Consider the following 18709-nt stretch of genomic DNA (forward strand, 5'->3'; position numbering starts at 1 on the left):
AAATGCCCAATCCACTGACTTAAAATCAAGCCTGTGTAATTACAGAAAGAGTCTACATATCAGCTTACTTCATTTTTTTCACATCTTTTTTCAAGATATAATATTTAGTTGCTTTGTTAATGGAGATAATGATGCATTGCACCTGCATTGGATTTATAAGTGCAATTCAGTGGAAGTCATAATGAACTTCAACAATTCCTGTGAAAGAAGTGGAAGATAAGCACTCATGCTTCTCTGTTAGTGTCATGCATCTCTGTTAGTGTCAGTCTCCCTTCTACTCCAAGCCCAGTTTGCAATCCCTGAAGTAACTCAGAATAAAGAGGGCATGAAGAAAACACAAAGTCCTAAATGAACCCACCAGCTGGATCATGAAAAATCAAAGGTTCCCTACTGTCAGAGAGTTTTTTTAAGCATCTCAGGATAGTTCAGTCTATAGCATTTCAGGCATACAACAGACATACCACTCCGTTAACTTTGATAAAAGTGATGAAACAAATGAACTTGCAGATTCCATTGACCTCTGAGATTCTTTCCTGCTCTGTAGCATAGAAGACTTTATGCAGTTTCCTATCAAAGTTATTTTTATTTAAATTTTTATTGGATTTGTCAAGCATCAGAAACTTACTCTTCTGACTATCTAATTAAATGTGTCCATAGTTGTAAGTATTGTGGGAAGTCAAGAATAGCATGGTATCTATGGATCTGGGCACTTGCTTCTCAAAGTCTAGGCCAGGACCATCAGTGTTAGAATCATCTAGGAGCTTGCTATATGTGCATAACCTTAGACCATCCAGAACCATCTACTTTATCAAATTTTAAATTAAAAAAAAAAAAAGATTCTCCAGGTCACTGAATGTACATATCTGAGAAGAGCTCACTGAGGAAGTCAGTCTGCTCTTCAAACAAGGCCATGTAGGTGCTTAGGTGTGACCTGTGAGTTCCAGGCTTCAAGCCACTTTGAGGGCCTCATGGGATATTGAGTTCTCACACACTAACTTTTCTTGCTGCCAAATGCACAAAACACTGCATATAGAACTGACTTCCAGCTCAGTCATCTAGAATGAGTGAGAGATTACAATAACAACAACAACAACAACAACAACAACAAAAAACACCCTAATATTCAGTGGTTAGCACACTCTCCTCCAGTGTAAACCCACAGTGGAAAGAGTCCACATTACTGCCAACAGATTAAGTATGAAGTTCAGAGCAGGATTGACCATTTGAAAGATTTTAATGGCTAGAGTCCCAGTGGCTTTGGGCATCATTTCCCCATCTTTCCACTCCCCACAGAGAGATATACCAGAAGCTTCATATTTAAGAGTCAGGGCCCAGTTTGTCAGAATGGTTATAAGGATAGATAGATGGATGGGTTCTTGTTCTGTGGCTCCCTTTTCCTGCTTAACATGTCATCCACACATTTTTTTTTATTACCACATTCTTTCCTAAATATGTTGATACCATTGATTAGCATACAATTTTCTTTAAAATTAGAATGTTGAGCCTTACTTATTCTGTTTTTTTAACTTAGCATATTCTTCAGTTAATACTATTCATTATATATTACTTTTACTAATTCAACCCTCAGAAAGTAGCTGTATTCCAAAGCTCCCAGAAGGATCTTTCATTGCCTGTTCATCTATTAATTACCTATTTTACATCTTTTATATTTGATTGGAATTCTTCTTGTATGACAGTTTTTCTTTAGGCTATTTGCTGACTATGAGAAGGATCCACCTCAACTTGACTACACACAGATGCTGCTTTATTTTGCTTGTCATCCAGATGCTGTGGAAGGGGTCTACAGGGCCCTCACTGTGGCCATTGGGACTCATGTCTTCCAACCAACCAAAACTCCTACTGTTATTGCAGAAAAGGTAATTGTGTTCCAGAAATAGACTAGCATTGGGGTCTGGAGGGGGATACCAGAACATCCTAAACTTCTAACAACATAAGTTTTTTTAATCTCTGTATGTTTCTGGGTACCTAATATAGTGCTTTACACACACTAGATCGTCAATAAAGCTTTACTCAATTGGATTAAGAACTAGTGACCCACGATCCAAAAAAAAAAAAACAAATCAAAATTTGCTCAAAATGTGCTGGTGGAATCCAAGTTTGTTTTATAACGGACAGCCTTTATTTTACATGAGGTACTAACCTTAATAAATGAATAAGAAGTGGATTCTAACTCAATCTATCTATCATACTGTGTGGAAATTCTACATGAAACAAGTCAGACTTCAGACATCCCACATACATGTGACACTTGATAATGTTTCAGGCTAAATCCCAGTCACCTGAAATCCACAAGCACTTTGTATCTCCCATATCTAAGGACAAAGAACCTTAATAGCTAATTAAACCTCACATTCCCTTTTAGATTTCTAAAGGGATAGCATTCCCTGGCTGTCTTGGGTGGAAAAGCTTCAGAACAGAGTGCTAAGTAATATACTTATTAGGACCCCATTTGCATGACTTTTAGTATCCCTCTGACCTTTTGGGGACAGAGCTGTGGTCCTTGTAATGGAATGCTTTTTCTTTCTTCTCCTTTTATGGACACAGAGGAGTCCAAACTCCACTGATGTCCTAGGCATCGGTGTTTGCCTTTCATATTTGTTTGTCAAAATAAGCTGGGTTCTCTTAAAAAAAGAAGAAGAAGAAAAGAAAAAGGGAAGTTTTTGTGACAGCTTTCACATCTGGGAAGAAATAGACTTTCTTAGATGCAACCCTAAATTTTGGCCCTGGGAAAATGAACAAGAGATGTCCTTCCTCTTCCATCAGGGTCAGAGGTCAAACAGGTGCCCAATGAGCTGACAACTCAAGGCTCTTCAACCCAATGTGCTGTAGAGGCTACTTCAATGCTTATACAGTGACAGAACAGCAACGACTGTTTATTTCATTCAAGTATTCTGTCTTCTTAGATAGTAGAAGGCCAGTTTCAGTTTTCCCAAGTAAATAAGGAGTCAGATATTGACTGACTTCATTGGGACTGCATTTACCACTTCCCCAGAGATCCTTCTGTATAATCCCCCCCCCCACAATAGATTGGGCCTCCCTAAGCTAACTCTGGCATGGATCGTGGCCTGCTGGGAGGTCTTAGTCACATGTCTGTCCTCCCAGAGACTTCCCCTCCTCCCAGAGACTTCCCCTGACCTCAGGTGACTTAAGGCACCCCCTGCCATATGTTTCCATAGCATTTTATGCTTCTCCTTTCATGATCCTCCTCACAGTAACTACTTCTTCAGGTCAGCTTCTTTGCTAGACTCTAAACACCCAGAGGGCAGTGAGGGGCCATCTGTCTTGTTCTGAACCTGCCACAACCCTGAACCCGAATTATCGGAACAAAGCTCAGTAAAAATCTCATTGAGTGGGTCAGTTAATTAAATATTTCACTTTGTATATCACACCTTCTGCATAGCCCTGTGGTCTGCAAGGGATATAGAAGAAGCATGATATGCTCCCCTGAAGGGACTCCATCTAATTGCCCTCATCCATATGGAAAAGAATGGGCAAACAATGTCCCAAACATGGAAGGAACACAGCATAAAGGACAGATTAACATAGGGTCTTACTGATCAAGAGAAGTGTTTGTCTTCTTTTCTTTCCCACCTCCCTATCATTGTTTTTGCTTTTGCCTCCACCTGGAATACGCTTCATCTCACCCTGAAGGGCGCAAGGCCTCCCCAGTAACCAGGGCCTATTTCAACTACCAGATGATTCATGAAGTTTCTTCTGACATTCAAGAGCAACACCGAGCACTCTTGACTGGGTCCCCTTAGATTCAGATCCTCTCTGGCAGGGCCACGCACCACTTCATATATACATGCATTTATTCAACAAATATTCTCCAAGCTTCTCTGTGTACTGGGAACCACCCCTGATGTGGGGAATAAAGTAAGTAACATATAGACTACACCATATGATAATAAATGCTACAGGAAAACAATAATACAGGGAAGAATACAGGAGTTGGGGTAGGTTGCCACACTGAGAAGAACAGCAAGGTAATTACAATTGTAAGTAAAAGACAGCAGCAGACTCCACAGCCCTACAGCAGGGGATGGGGGTGGTGTCTGGTATATTCTGAAGACCAGCCATGATAGTTGGACAGGAATGAGCTGGAGGAGAGTAGTGAGAAAAAGAAATGAGGGAGAGAAGGCCCTAAGGGCCACTGTAGGGACCTTGGTTTTGACTTTGCCAAGAGATGAGATAAGAAGTTATTGGAACATAGCCATCTGACTTAAAATGTATGGAGACCTCTCTAGCTGCTGTGTTAGGGCAGGCTGTAGGGGAACAAAGGAGGGAAGTAAGAACAGCTAGTAATTCAGGCAGCTGTTTCTCTTTTGAATCCTTCTGCTAAGTTATTTCTACCTTGAGTTGGGAGCAACCTGTTACTCACCTTTATGTTCTCCACAGTAGCTGCCACATAGCAGGTGTTGAATTAATGTTTATAAACATGGTAGGAAAGAAGGGAAAAAGAGTGTGGGTGAGGAACGGAATTCTGTCTCCACAGTAGAAAGGAGGGAAGCAGGCATTCCCAGCAGAGGCAATAGTGAATCTAGGAGGCTGTAATGAGCTAGAAAGTCCAGGAAAAAGGAAGTCTGTGCTAATATTTTTCCTATAGCAACAGACAGCTGTCTGGGTGAGTAGTAGCCAGGCCAGCTAGCACAGGAGGGCTCTGCATCCCATCTGTCCTTAAACCACTCATTCAGGGAAGCTAATGCCCCACCAGGAAGCAAAGCCCCTGGAGTGCTTCTCCCAAGAGCTCTTCTACAGTCTAAGTACAGTGCACAGGACCTTATCTACAACTACTGCACCACAGATAGAACGGGCCTGAGAGGCAGGGGCCAGAGAGCATGCCAGTGACATACCATACACACAGGCCTGTTCCTGGCTTCAGGTGAGTCCTAGGTGCTTGAGTTTTTGAAATACAGAATCCTCCCACCTCCCTCATTTTTGCTGACCTCTTGTTCTTACTATCCTGCCTCCAATTATTCCACTCTGTTTCTGTGCCCTTTCCAGCTGTGTTCATTTCCTGGGCAACCTCATCCCAGGAAGCCATAATGAGCTTACTCAGAAATAACACCTCCAACAGATCCATATTCATCCCCAAGACATCAAATCAGATCTCAGCTTTTGCTTTCCACATGAACAACTGGAAACATCCCCAATATTTCATTCTTCCTTATTCTATTTCAGTGACTCATACTTTTATTCAATGTGGCACAGACTTTCCGTTCAAAGCCATGGTTTCTTGGGTAGCTTAAAAGAAGCCCAAGAGCAAAGTATTCATGAGTATGTGCTGGTCCTAGTGAAGCTTTAAGTAAGTTGACATTTGGGAAAATGATTCATTATGGCCTATGTGGTGTGGGGTTGTGATGTTGGAATTCAGTAAATTGCGGGTTTGAAACTCCCACATTTTGAAAATCTTGTTAAAGCATCTTGGCAGAGCATTTGAGGTGCTGGGGTTCAAAGCATCTAAATTTTCATTCCCTCTTACTCTTTTGACACTTTGCCCATATTAGTCCTAGGGACTGACCTTCTGTTCTGCCTCTGAGATGTGGGACTGAACTGACTGAATGAAGGAAATGCATGTCTAGGCACCATTCTGGGGATGCATTGTTGGGAGATCTCTGAGCCTCCACAAGGGAGTCTTTGCTAGTGGCACAATCTGTCCTGCTCAGATGATAATGTGACTCACATGGAATTTTGATGCCACTAGTAATTGCTCATTCAGAAGCACTGGCTTTCCTCCAAACTGGCATCACTGGTTTTGTTCATACACCCACATTCAACATTGTGGTCTTTCAGAAATGTCTGTCTTCTCTTGCACCCTCTGCAATCCCAGCAGGATGCTGATCTGACTCCTGTGGTCCCTTCTCAGCTTCCCCTTTCTCCCTGCCCTCTCACTGAACGACTAAGTCTATTCTGTCCCAACCCCATAGAAAGCAAAAGTAGCATAAATATAAAAACTACAAAAATTCTTTATTAAAAATTCAGGTGTTTAAATTATTTCAAGCATTTAAGTTAGTCCCTCTCTAGTTATGGAAATAGTGCAGAGAGACAAGACTTTTTCTCTGTTTAATTTAGGTGTCACCTGCTTATCTAATCCAACTAGTCGTTTACTCACCCACAAGTTCTGTATTTATTGTGTCCTTGTAGCATTTATACTGCAGTCTAAATAGAAATCCATTCATCCTACAGCACCTGTGTGATGATCCCCAAGCTTCTTAGGTAGACACAAAAAGGCCAGTTTCACATTTCTGCAATGTAATATTTCAATTGTTTAAAATAGAGAAGAGTTTGAATAGGTGGATAGATGGATAATAGACAGGTAGGTAGGTAGGTAAGTAGATAGATAGATAGATAGATAGATAGATGATAGATCTATACTTAATTCCAAAATCTTCACATGATAAAACATTCTCTTTCTCTCTTAGATTAAATTCCCAGTTTACCAAAGGATATAGAAACCTAACCCACACAGAGCTAGAGCAAACGAAACCTGTCTTCATTACACGGCTCACAGCCCCTACAAATCTCCTAAAGGGACTTACCACTATCAGAGGCTTCATTTCCTGCTATATCATAAGTTTTTTATACATAGGACTTTCATAACTATTTGGAAAGAACTTGCATGACTAATTAACTTACATTTAATGCTTCTACTGAACTGAATATTTATGAACACTGAAACCTTCCTTTTGTTTCAAGCCTAAGTTTAGCATTTTTCCTTTCTCAGGATTAAGGAGAATCTGTATTCAGGTATTTTATTACCTCTAATCTGTCAACATTCCCAAATCACCCATTTTTCTATGGCAAATAATCAAATATCAACATTCTCATAATGAAAATCTCACACACACGTATGCATTTATTACAGTGAATACAACAATACAAATCTGTAGAGTATGTGTAAAGTACAACACTGAGTGAAAAGATACTACCCATTCCACTAACTGGAGGTAACTGTTAACCCTTTACTGTATCTTTGTTTTCTAAAATTTTTTAAAATTTTGTGTATGTTAATATGTATGTTTGAGAGAGAGAAAAAGACAGAGCGTGAGCAGAGGAGGGGAAGAGAGAGGGAGACACAGAATCTGAAACAGACTCCACGCCAAATTATCCTGAGCCAAAGTCAGATGCTTAACTGACTGAGCCACCTAGGCATCCCTTTTTTTTGTTTCACTAATAAGCATAGATCTATAAGAAAATGAAGATCCTAGTGTATCTACCATTTTATGGATTTTTTTTCACTTATCCCTATGAGTTTTTTCTCAAGTCACTAGGTATTCTTCTAAACCACAGTTTTCATAGCAGTATAGTATTCCATCACAAAAACATACTGTACTTTATGTCACCACTTTCTGATTTTGGAATTGCAGCTTTTCTGTGTTTGCTGTAACACTGAACAAACATCCATATATAGAAGTCTTTGTGCACATGAATATTTCTTTATAATCAATTCCTAGATCTATAGTTACAAGGCGAACAGACAGGAATGCTTTTCAGGCTTTTGATACACAAGAAATTACTTCAGAAATAATGTACTCTTTGCCATACTCATGAGGCCAGCACCTAGCTTCATGGCTCTTGGCCATGTTTCAATGAGCAGCCATAAAAATCCCACCTGACTTTCTATGTTCAATTTGTTCTCTAGTTTGCCTTCTGAATGTTTAGTTGGGTTTAACCTCTGGTATACAAAAAATGTTTCTGAAGCTCTTAGAATCTATCAAGCTTGAGAAATTAACTTGCCATAACTTCTCAGCTACAGTCAGTTTCCAAAGCAAATCCTTTAAAAATCTACATTCATGTGCAGAAGTCTGACATCAGTCACACTAATTCACTCCAGTGTCCATTTATGGAAGACTCCAAAATGCCTGGCAGTCCAGTGAACTGAAACATCTATGAAGGTGAGTAAGACACATCCCACATAGTGGTGTCTGTATCCACAGGCAGAATTGGTCTAGAATCGTGATGTGATCCCTAGTTCAGATAGCACGTGCTCTTCTCTACTTTGTTTGGCTAGGTTGTGGGAGGCACCATCGCTTCATTGAGTGAAAAGTGTGTGACAACATTGGTGTGTTCTAAGTGTCTCCATTACTGGAAAGTCTTCAGTCTGACTTCATATTATCTTCATTGAATCATGCAGACCTCCTTCTTTACTGATATGAGCCCAATTGAGGAATATCCTGAACTTGAGGGAAAGTTCATGAGTGAGGAAAGAGAATTAAGAGAAGAAAAGGAGGAGAAGGAAGAAGAAATCCCTGAAAATGCAAACACTGAAAAGATTTCTATGGAAAGACTACTCAAAGTGTTCCGAGGGGGGAAAGAAGTACAGGATGCTAACAGATTCACCAGCCACCTACAGATAGAGAACACTGACTCAGAGGTTGGTTAGATTCCTTCAAAAAAGGGGTAACTTGTACATAAGAAAACTCACCCTCAAAGTTTAGCATAGCTTCATGGAATTGCTCTGAAATGTATCATTGTACAGAAATTATGGCAAATTCCTTTATTAAGTAAAATGAGTTTTTAACATCTGCAGGATTGTGACGTTAATTAACTTCATTTTTTTTTCTTCTTTAAAGAACTTCGTGAAAGTATTTCAAGACCTAGGTGCCAAGAATCTTGAGCCAGTAAGAGTTGCTGTTGTTTTGAAGCATCCTTTTATTCAAGACCTGATTTCAAGTTATTCAGACTATAAAATCCCTGTGAGTATTATCCCAAAGTGTCCTAATTCAGTTGCACTTAGGATCAGGGCATGGTGGGACATCTCCAATGTGAACTACAGAGATGGGGGAGAGAGAGGCTGGTGTTGGCCAAATCAGGGTCAGGAGAAGCCAAGCTGGCAAAAGCATCAGGTCAGAGAAGCCAGCCTGTGATACCCAGCCGGCAGCAAGGCCAGGAAAAGTAGAGGTAGCTATCAGTTATGGACACTGTTAACGTTATGGAACTGCCTCATTAGGAAGGGGGCTTTCTTGGATCTGACAGAAGGCCAGAGTAGATGAGACTAAAGCTGGATTAGAGGCAGAGTTCCAGATCATTCCAGCCATCTAATAACTAGCCAATTGATTGAGGAGTATGGAGAATCGAATCCTCCCTTGCCAAAGAGAACTAAGGAGACTATGAGGAGACTATGTCCCCAAGTGCTGCCATAGTCATTCTGTCTAATCACGGTGCACATTGTCTATATAGTGCATACAGCCCCAGTCCACACAAAAGACTGGATGTCAGTTCCATCAAGGAAACGCTGTCCAAGATGGAGAAACTGAGGACAAAACTCATAGAGAATAGACCACCATAGAAGGAGGGAAGGAAAAAAGGGAGAGCCACAGTTCAGGGATCACAGTGACCCAATGGATTTCTACCTCATGTGTTGAATGTGTGTTCACCATGGCAACGCCAGGTCTTCAACGGCAAGGGACAAGGTATCAGGGGCAGACTATGGAAGGTGTACAGTTCCCTCACATACAAGTTCAACCATATGGAGTCTCTTTCTTTGGCTCCTGCTGGTTATTCCTTGAACTGTTAAGGGCGTGCTGAGTTTAAGATAAAAGCACTTTCACTTCGATAAAATGAAGGTGATTCTAAGGTGCCTTTCTCCTGACTTGTCAGTGATAACCTTCTATGCCCAGAAATGAGACCATTCAGAGGTGAATATCTTCAGACCTAAATTTGTTTGTTCTAAATTGATGATCTTTTTGCATGTAAATTGTATCTCCTATGTAGGTAATAATTGAAATCAATTTCTAACAAGCTAGCAGACCCTCATCTAATAGTGAAGTGTGATGACAGCATTTAGGAACACAGTCTCAGGGATCAGAAAGTCATGGGACTGAATCTCAGGTAGACTACTTACTAGAGTCCTGACTTAAACTTTCTCTTTATCCTGACTCTCTCATCTGTTAAATGGGAATAACAGCCATTCCTACAGAGAGGGTTGCAGTGCGAATGAAATGAGCTCGGGCACCGAAAGCATATGGTGGGGTGTCTGACACTCGGCAAGGACTTCAGAAATGATGGCTGCTGTGCTTACTCTTGACAACTGAGCACCGACCACCAAGGCTAGCAATCCAAGGCTCCATGGGAGACAAAATGAGTACGAAACTCAGTTGCTGTTCTCAAGCAAACTCCACTTCTGTTTGTAAGAGAATTTTTACATGGAAGAATTACAAGAGAGTGATACGAGGTAAACCACACCAAGAACAACATTACAGGAATTCAAAACATAGGACATTTTTTTGTTCTAGAAGCTGAGTCGTCAAAGATGGCCAGGATTTTTGAAAGTGGAGGGACAAGAAAGAAGGTCTGCATGGATTCTACTGTTGGGGTGGAGAGAGGACAGCATGGTAGGGAAAAGGAAAGACCTGTGCAAAGGCGTGGACACAGGACTGCCTGGGGGAAGGGGCGCCAGGAGGCTTCTGAGCAGGGACGTGATGTGATAGCAACTTCATCCTTAAGTGTTTCTTTGTCTTTTAACCATATCATTGCATCTCTAACACATCATTTAATTGGCCTCTTAAAAACAAAGTTGTGTCAGGGCGCCTGGGTGGCTTAGTCGGTTAAGCGTCCGACTTTCGCTTGGGTCATGATCTCGCGGTTCATGGGTTTGAGCCCCGCGTCGGGCTCTGTGCTGACTGCCAGCTCAGAGCCTGGAGCCTGTTTCAGTCTGTGACTCCCTCTCTCTCTGACCCTCCCCTGCTCACGCTGTCTCTCTCTCTCCTCTCTCCTAGAAATAAATTAAAAAGCAAACAAACAAACAAAAAAAAACCAAAGTTGTGTCTCTTTACATAAATAGGCCAAAATATCTGGAAACTTGTTGGCAAGCATTCCAAGTTGCTGTGCTCATACATTCCACAAACATTTACTGTTTGCATCGAAACTGATATGTTACGTGTTCCTTTTCAGTTTCTTCTATCTCATATTTCCATTAATGAAGACCGACTTCCTCCCCACTTAGGAGGAGGAGGGCATAGGTCAGTGTGACCCCAGAATTTGTTTGTGGGGGTGGGACAGAGCACACCAGAGCTAGACAAAAGGGTGGAGAGAGGAGAGCAAGAGAGGATGGAGGAGTGTCCCCATCTGCGAGAATCAACCCCCCTTTTGCTTTCTTCTGGGCAGATGTCGTTCTGTAGAAGGTAAGTTCCAGAGGCACATCACCTTTGACTGCATCTCATCTTACATGGCTGTCCTATGTGCCAGGGAACGGCCCTCTTATTTTGAATCTGTAAAATAGTTTTCAAAATCCCTTGGAATTACGTATATTAGAATTTATCTTATATTACCAGGAGCCAGTAGAAACATAAAATGATGCCACAATTATTTCCTCCCCTAATGGGAAGAAAACTCCTTACAAAGTCAGATTTGGGAACATCTTTACTCTGGCCAGACTAAATATGATTTTCTTGCAGAGAAGATTCTATTCAGCATTTTCCTAAGAGAACAGCCAATGGATGACTGCCTTTGAGAGTCAGCCCTTTGAAAAGGAGTCCTGACTCTTAGGAATAGCTGGAGTCCATGGGGATCCTTTTAATGTACATATCTCCCTCAGTTTGGAAGGAGTTTGATCAACTTGCTGTACACCTCACTACTGACATTGTGGACAGTGCAGTTTCTCTGCACAGGACTATCGCCAGCAGGGCAGGATTCTGGGCCACTGGCCGCTCTATCCCAGGAGCACTTGGGCATACTGACGACCAACACCATCTCCGCACATTCCCCAAATCTCCCTGGCGTGCAGCACCCCTCTAAGCAAGAGCCTGCCAGCACAAGGCACCTGACCTTCTATGAGTCAGTCTCCCTAGATCATTATCGCCTGACACTCCGGCAGCAGAAAGAGAGCAAGCCTGTCTATTACCAGGCAGTCTCTCCGTGTATTCCTTCGTCGCCAGACTGCGTCTGTAGAATTAGCTTCTTCATCTCCCTTCTTCACCCTCACCTCTCCTGCCTGGCCCTCCATCCCAAAGCCATGAGTGGACAGAGGACTACATAATTGGGACTCATTCATATCACTGTGAATTGAAGAGATGAAACCGTGACCTAAAAAGCCTAAACTCTGATATTTTAAAATGAAAGAGCTTTCCTTTCCAGTAAGATGTTCTATTCTCATTTTCATTGTGCCAAAAAAAAAAAAAAAGAAGAAGAAGAAGAAGAAAAGAAAGAAAAAAATAAAGGAAAAGAAAAAAAATCTCTGAAGATTCAGTTTCTATCAGACCCATCCTGTCACCATTTCTGCTCCAGATATCCATGGAGAAGTAAATAGATCACATTTTAAAATGAACTTTAACCACAGTGATGTTATTTGAAGATCTTTCAAGATAAGCAGAGCAAAAGCTAGAATGTGGTTTTTCAGGTTAAAATGTTGTTTGCTGTTATAAACAGTGGGAAGTGAAGGTTGTTGCCTGATAGCTCTGTTTACAAAGTTTGTGTTTGGAAGCAGCAACATTTTGCAACATGTGTTTGAAAAAACTATTCATAGTCATTTTGGCATGTTTAATTTTTGTTCCTATTGGGAGGCATCCTATCCTGGCTTTATGGTTGAGAGAGTGGGCCCAAGAGCCACACTGATTGGGTTCACACCTATTCACTGAGTGACCTTGGCCAAGTGACCTCATGGTGCCTTGGTTTCCCCATCTGTAAAATGGGTTATGATATGTACTTCATAGGGCTCTTGTATGTATTTAATGACTTAGTACATATAAAGTGCTTAGTTTAGTGCTTGGCAGATAGAATGCACCCAATAATAAATGTTAAACATTATGATTATCATTACTCTTATTACTGTTGCTGTTTTGTTGGTAGTTGCAGTGCCTAGGAAATATTTCTGAGCCACATGAAATTATATGTGGATAAATAAATAAGCTGGGACTTCCTCTCCTGAATTCAGTGTCTGCTCTTTGGAAAGAAAGAAAAGGCTTTCCATGTTGCAGCGCCATGATGACAGAGAGTCCAAACTCATGTCCCAGAAACCCCTGTGTGGTCAATCCCAGTGCAAATTCCAGATGTTGTGTTGGATCTTATAGTTATTCAATTAAAGTCATTTATTTAACTTCTTTCATAGATCTTATACAAAGAGGTAATTTCAAGTAATATTCCTAAATTATTAAGAAAATGTTTTGGTTAAATAAATGTAACAAAATCAATGTGGATACTGTAACTGAGTTGTTAGTGACCAAAATCAATTAATTTCCTATGACCAATATATTTGCATATGTAAGTGAACACCTGATTTTCTATACCAACCTAACAAGTATAGTTTCTTATAGTAAACGCATGCTGAAGTCAATGTAAATTATTTTTCAGCAAACCTGCAAATCAAGCATATATTGCTTAAAATTAAGGTGTCTATTCAATAGAAGACAACAAAAAAAATCTTTTAGCATTAAAATCTGAATGTCACAGGAGAATACCTGAGAAGCAAATGAGTCAGGACCCAATTACATGAGGACAAAATATGAATTATTAAGGGTGACTTGAAGGGACTTTCATCCCATTGTGTCTTCAGGGTATCTGGCTTTTAAAGTTTTTTCCAATCCTCTTATTTATAACAAAACATGTTGGCTGCTGTTGCCTTGTGTTTTCAAAGCACTCACGTCAAACATTTCCAAACCCTCTCAGCTTTCTTTCATTAACAGCTAGTGAAAATTATGGTCTCTGGCTTCAACTGCAGACTTAGCCCGGGCTTGTTTAAACATCTGCAGCTGATGATGTTCTCCATGCTGCAGAGTGTCAGATAATTACAGGTCAGCTCACTCTTTAATCCCCAACTGAACAGTCAGCAGTTGGTATTAGTTAGTGTAAATACTCTTTCGTCAAAGAAGACGTATTGACAATTAGGAGCGGCTGTTCTTTTTCACTTAGTTCACTTGAGTTTGACCCTCTGTCTGTAGGAAATCTGTATTTTCAAAGAACAAGGTCTCACAAGAAAATGATTCACTATGATTCCTGGCAGCGACTGATAATAAGTAGTGCATGTGTCACTCAGCAGGGGTCAGCTCAGATAGTGAACTAACTCCCATCTTCTTGAGTAAAATGACCTCAGTCAAATTGAAACCTTTGGAACTCAGCTCTGAAGCAAAGAAAATTACATTCTTAGAACATTTCCCTAAATTTGTGAGGGAAAACAAGAAACTACATAAATATAACTCTACATTTTTTCACATGTGTTCCTATCCCTTCTACATTTTGATATTAAAATATTTATTTTTTAATTTATTTTTAATTTATTATTTTAGTTTATTATTAAAACATTTATTTTTTTTAATTTTTTTAATGTTTTATTTATTTCTAGGAGAGAGAGAGAGACAGCGTGAGCAGGGGAGGGTCAGAGAGAGAGGGAGTGACAGACTCTGAAACAGGCTCCAGGCTCTGAGCGGGCAGTCAGCACAGAGCCCGACGCGGGGCTCGAACTCACGAACCGCGAGATCATGACCCAAGCGAAAGTCGGACGCTTAACCGACTAAGCCTAAAACATTTATTTTTTCAATGACTGATTTAAAATGTAAGACACTGCTATTTTAAATGGCCAAAAGCAGAACGATTTATTTATAATATTTTTTAAATGGTGAAATGAGATATTTCTCCTCTCAAAATAATCCACTCATCTAAAATTCTATAAATCTATAGACATGGTTGATCTGGTGTTAGAAATTTCCATTAATACAAAATGAATATGTTTTTTTCATTAGTAGGGAAGTAACACTTAGGCTTCTTCATTATGTGCCAAACTGTGCAAATTACTTTTTATAAGTGTTATTTAATCTAATGTGACAATTCCAGTCATTATTAGATTAGGAAACAAAGGCTCCAAGATCTTTGATATCTTTCCAAGGGTACAACCAGTAAGTTGCAGGGTGAGATTTAAACTAAATAGAGAACCATTTTCTTAAAGTATCAAAATCAAAACAACTTCCTGTTTAATCACTGCTATATATTACATGATCTTTAACCTAAGTCACTTATTAAGGTCTGTTACTTCTCTTTTAATCTCTTCCCTTAGGATATTAAAATAATTCTCCAAAGGAGTGAGCATGTACAAGGAAGTGATGGAGAGAGATCTCCCTCAAGACTTACAGAGGAAAAGAAATGAAAACAAGAGTGTGATTTTTATAATTTGGCAATGAATCTTCCAAACATCAAATGTAAACATGATGTTTGTCATATGTGCTGTCATTGTAAGTATAGAAATGACTTAGACCTGGCTATTAGGGGCGGTGAAAAGGGGGCCTTCCTTAACTCGGAGAATATTCTATAATAAACCTTAAATACAGAACAAAAATCCAAAGTAAGAAGGAATGCATTTTGAAGTGATTCTGAAAATAAAAGATACCAGAACAGTGTGTTCAAAAATAAACACACACATAAGTCATGAACAATCCCCATAAGAAGTACCTACAGCAGGCAAATATCGTGGAAATTCCCCCAAAGCTCCACATCAGGGAAGTACCGGTATGTACATTTTGTAGTTCTGGCTCCACATGCAGTAAAATTCCAAGGTTCATCCCACACAAGCCGAAGAGAAGGCTGTATCATCAGCTGCTGGTACAGCCATGCTCCTGTCATCTATTCCTAATCCTTTCCTAATAGAATATAATATTTCCTATTTAGATGGATACACTTATACTATTATATCTTTTTCCTTGTATATATTAGTGACTCAAATTCAATGATACTTTATCTCAAGAAAGTGTTTTCTTTCTAAGTGAGTGATGATGTATTCTCAGTGGTGGGCCTTCTCTGAAACCCCTTCGTGGTCGTTCTCCCCTGTGACTGCTCCTTCTGAAGCTCTTTGGCTGCTGGATCCTCCTCTTTTACTCAACCTCCAAATGTTGAAGAGCCTTAGAACTCAGCCTCCTCCATCTAAAGTCAGTTCCCTGAATGACTCATCCATTTTCATTACTTTGTGCGTATTACAGAGGCTAACACATTTCTATTCTTCTCACCCCTGGAATCCAAACTTCTCTCTTACTGTCCATTTGATTACCATATTGATGGCTCATAGTCATCACAAACTCAACATATCCAAGCCAACAGAGGGAACCTTTCATGATACGAGTGAGGTCATGTCACCCCTCACTCCAACACTCTGCCAGCATTCCATTTCATGTAGGATCAGCCTGAGTCCTCACCTTGAGCTTGCCCCTTGCTACCTCTCTATCTCATTTCTTGCTATTTTGCCCCTTGCCCACTCTACTTAAGTGACAAATCTACCTTGTTGATCCTAGAACACACCCGCATACTTCTGTCTCAGGACTTTTGCATATACTTTTTTCTCTGCCTAGAATAATCTTCTCCCAAACCTGCATGGCTTGTTCCCTCACTTCCTTTAGGTGCCTATTTAAATGATACTTTATCACTAAGGCCTTCCCTCAACATGTAATACAAAATAGAAATAACCTGCATCCCAACGGTTTATTGGATGCATGATAACATAATTTTTTCCATTGTACTTATTTACATCTGACAAACTACATGTTTATTCTTTTGTTTGCCTGTTGCTCCACTAGGTTATAAGTTCAATGAAGTCAGAGATTCTCTTGTGTTCTTTATTGCTATGCTCCAGAATCTAAGACCAAAATCATAGCCAACTCTAAGTTGTATTTATACATTTATGCAAAATGGGTGGAAATATCACATTTAGATTGATCACTGTTAACAGTGAGTAATCTGAAGACAATTTCTATTGTTAGTAAGATTTATATTCTATTTCTGGACAGTGAGATGTTCCCTTAATTTCCTTCTTGTGGGCTCCATTACCAGAATCCTTGTCTTTGAAATGATGGATGGTGATCCAGAGGCACAGAGATGAGATAGAAACTCTGCCAGAGATTTCCACATTTCAAGTCAGCAGGTTCACAGACAGTTGTAGTTATTACTAGATATTGCTAGTTTTTCTAGAGAAGGAAGGAGAGGAATATCTGAAAATTGAGTTCAAATAAATAAAATACTATGATGACACAGGCAGTAAACTAATCTACATTTCATCAAGGATTGAACAAGACAAGGCAGCACTAATTTCCAATAGAAAAAAATTAAAAGCAGAGCTGACAGTATTCCTTGCTGTTCTAATATTCTTGCATAGCATTGTTAAATAAGGAAATTGCAGAATCTGCCTCCTGAGGCCCATTGACTCATCTAAGCAGTAGGAGAGCAACCACCACATGAAAGGTCTCCCTGGTGGGTATTGCTACCATGTGACAATCTCATAATCATCATCAAGACTAAGTAGATGTTGTGACTGGGCATGACCCTAGAGCTATAAAAGGAGCTCTCCCACACAGGTCTTGGAGCAGGCAAGGCGTGGAACTTCACACTGAAACAAGAGGTTGCATGGGATTCTCCCAGACAAAGGAAGAATGTTCTAGAACTCATCCACCCAAGGGCCGTTAAAGTCTTAAAATTCTAGGGAATGCCTCACTATCTTCAAATTCTTTTTCTTGCACTAATACTATGACTTCCAGCTATTGCCTTTGTGACATGGAAGTCTCTTATCCTAGGGCACTTCTCTGGGTATCATTGTGATGTTTACAGGATTATTCATGACTTCCTTGGGAACAAAGTAAACAAATATGGACTGAATACAAGGACAATGGAATTTGGAACCAGTGGAGGGACACAAAAGATTCATCACACAAAATATTCATTACCTCTCTCCCTCAAGAGATTGTTAGCTATGGAAACTAATGCCCATGTTTGTCTTATTGATCTCTGTGGTACAAAACATCAACAAAGAAATTCAAAGAGGGATGTAGGATCCAGGTGAACTATAATTATGGTTGACACAATGTTGGAAGAGATTTGAATCAAATTATATTTAATAAGAGAAAGAGGACGCAATAACAAGGTTGAGGTACTAATGATAGGTGACCGTACATAATAATAGCTGCTCTTTTTAAGGGTTTGCTATGAGGCAGGCACTGTACTGAGAGCTTTACAAGCATTGTCTCAATTTTCACAACTCTGTGAGGTAGGTACTCTCATTATTTCCATTTATATATAATGAAAATGGCATTTAGAGAGAAGATTAACTTGCCCGAAGTCACATAGCTGGTAAATAATAGACAGACTAGGAACTCAATATTAACACCAGAAGCCATCCTCTTAGCCAGTTTGCTCAACTTATGTACAAATCACCAATTGCACCAGCATGGGATGGAGGAAGTCTGGCTGAGCTGTGTTTAAAAATAAAAACAAAGGTTTCTGTTCAAAGTAAATTGATTTTAATTTGCTGTGTAATGTGGCCCCTGAGGAATCCAGTGCCCTCAGAGCATCAGTGGTTGTAAGGGAGATGCTGATTTTCCTCTGATCTATGGTAGTCAGACCTCAGCTGCAATTCTGTGTTCAGTTCCTGGCCACACACTTGAATATATGCAGACTTTATATATGCAGTCAGAGGAACTGTATTGTTTGTTTGTTTGTTTGTTTGTTTAGAAGTGAGGAGACTCAAACCCCTTAGCCCTAAGCTTGAGTGGAAAAGCTTCCAGCCTACGGGACAAAGGAGTACTCTCTGCAGTCCCCATGGAAAAACCAACACCAGCAGTAAAGACTGCAGCATGATAGACACTACAGGTTCCTCCTTGCCAGAAGTATTCTGACAGAGGCAGAGTGCCATGGGTCAGGACAGGTGGTTGCCATGACAGGAGTCGAGAACTTGCCCCTTGTCGTGCTCCTACTGCAATTCTGTCTCAATCAGCTTCTCGGCTCT

The 18709-nt window shown here is 40.2% G+C and overlaps 1 protein-coding gene across 1 annotated transcript in view; it reads left to right on the top strand.

Moving 5' to 3' along the window:
• Positions 1-15269, top strand: part of SPEF2 (sperm flagellar 2) — a 187517-nt gene extending 172248 nt beyond the window's left edge. Inside the window, exons 34-37 of the mRNA XM_077760172.1 lie at positions 1698-1877; positions 8156-8395; positions 8595-8717; positions 15005-15269. Of these exons, the coding sequence (XP_077616298.1) occupies positions 1698-1877; positions 8156-8395; positions 8595-8717; positions 15005-15094 (633 nt within the window). The 3' untranslated portion in view covers positions 15095-15269. The remainder of the gene's footprint in view (positions 1-1697; positions 1878-8155; positions 8396-8594; positions 8718-15004) is intronic.
• The last annotated feature ends 3440 nt before the right edge of the window (positions 15270-18709 follow it).

This window comes from Crocuta crocuta, unplaced genomic scaffold (genome assembly GCF_008692635.1).
Source record: "Crocuta crocuta isolate KB4526 unplaced genomic scaffold, BGI_CrCroc_1.0 scaffold150, whole genome shotgun sequence".
Classification (NCBI taxonomy): domain Eukaryota; kingdom Metazoa; phylum Chordata; class Mammalia; order Carnivora; family Hyaenidae; genus Crocuta; species Crocuta crocuta.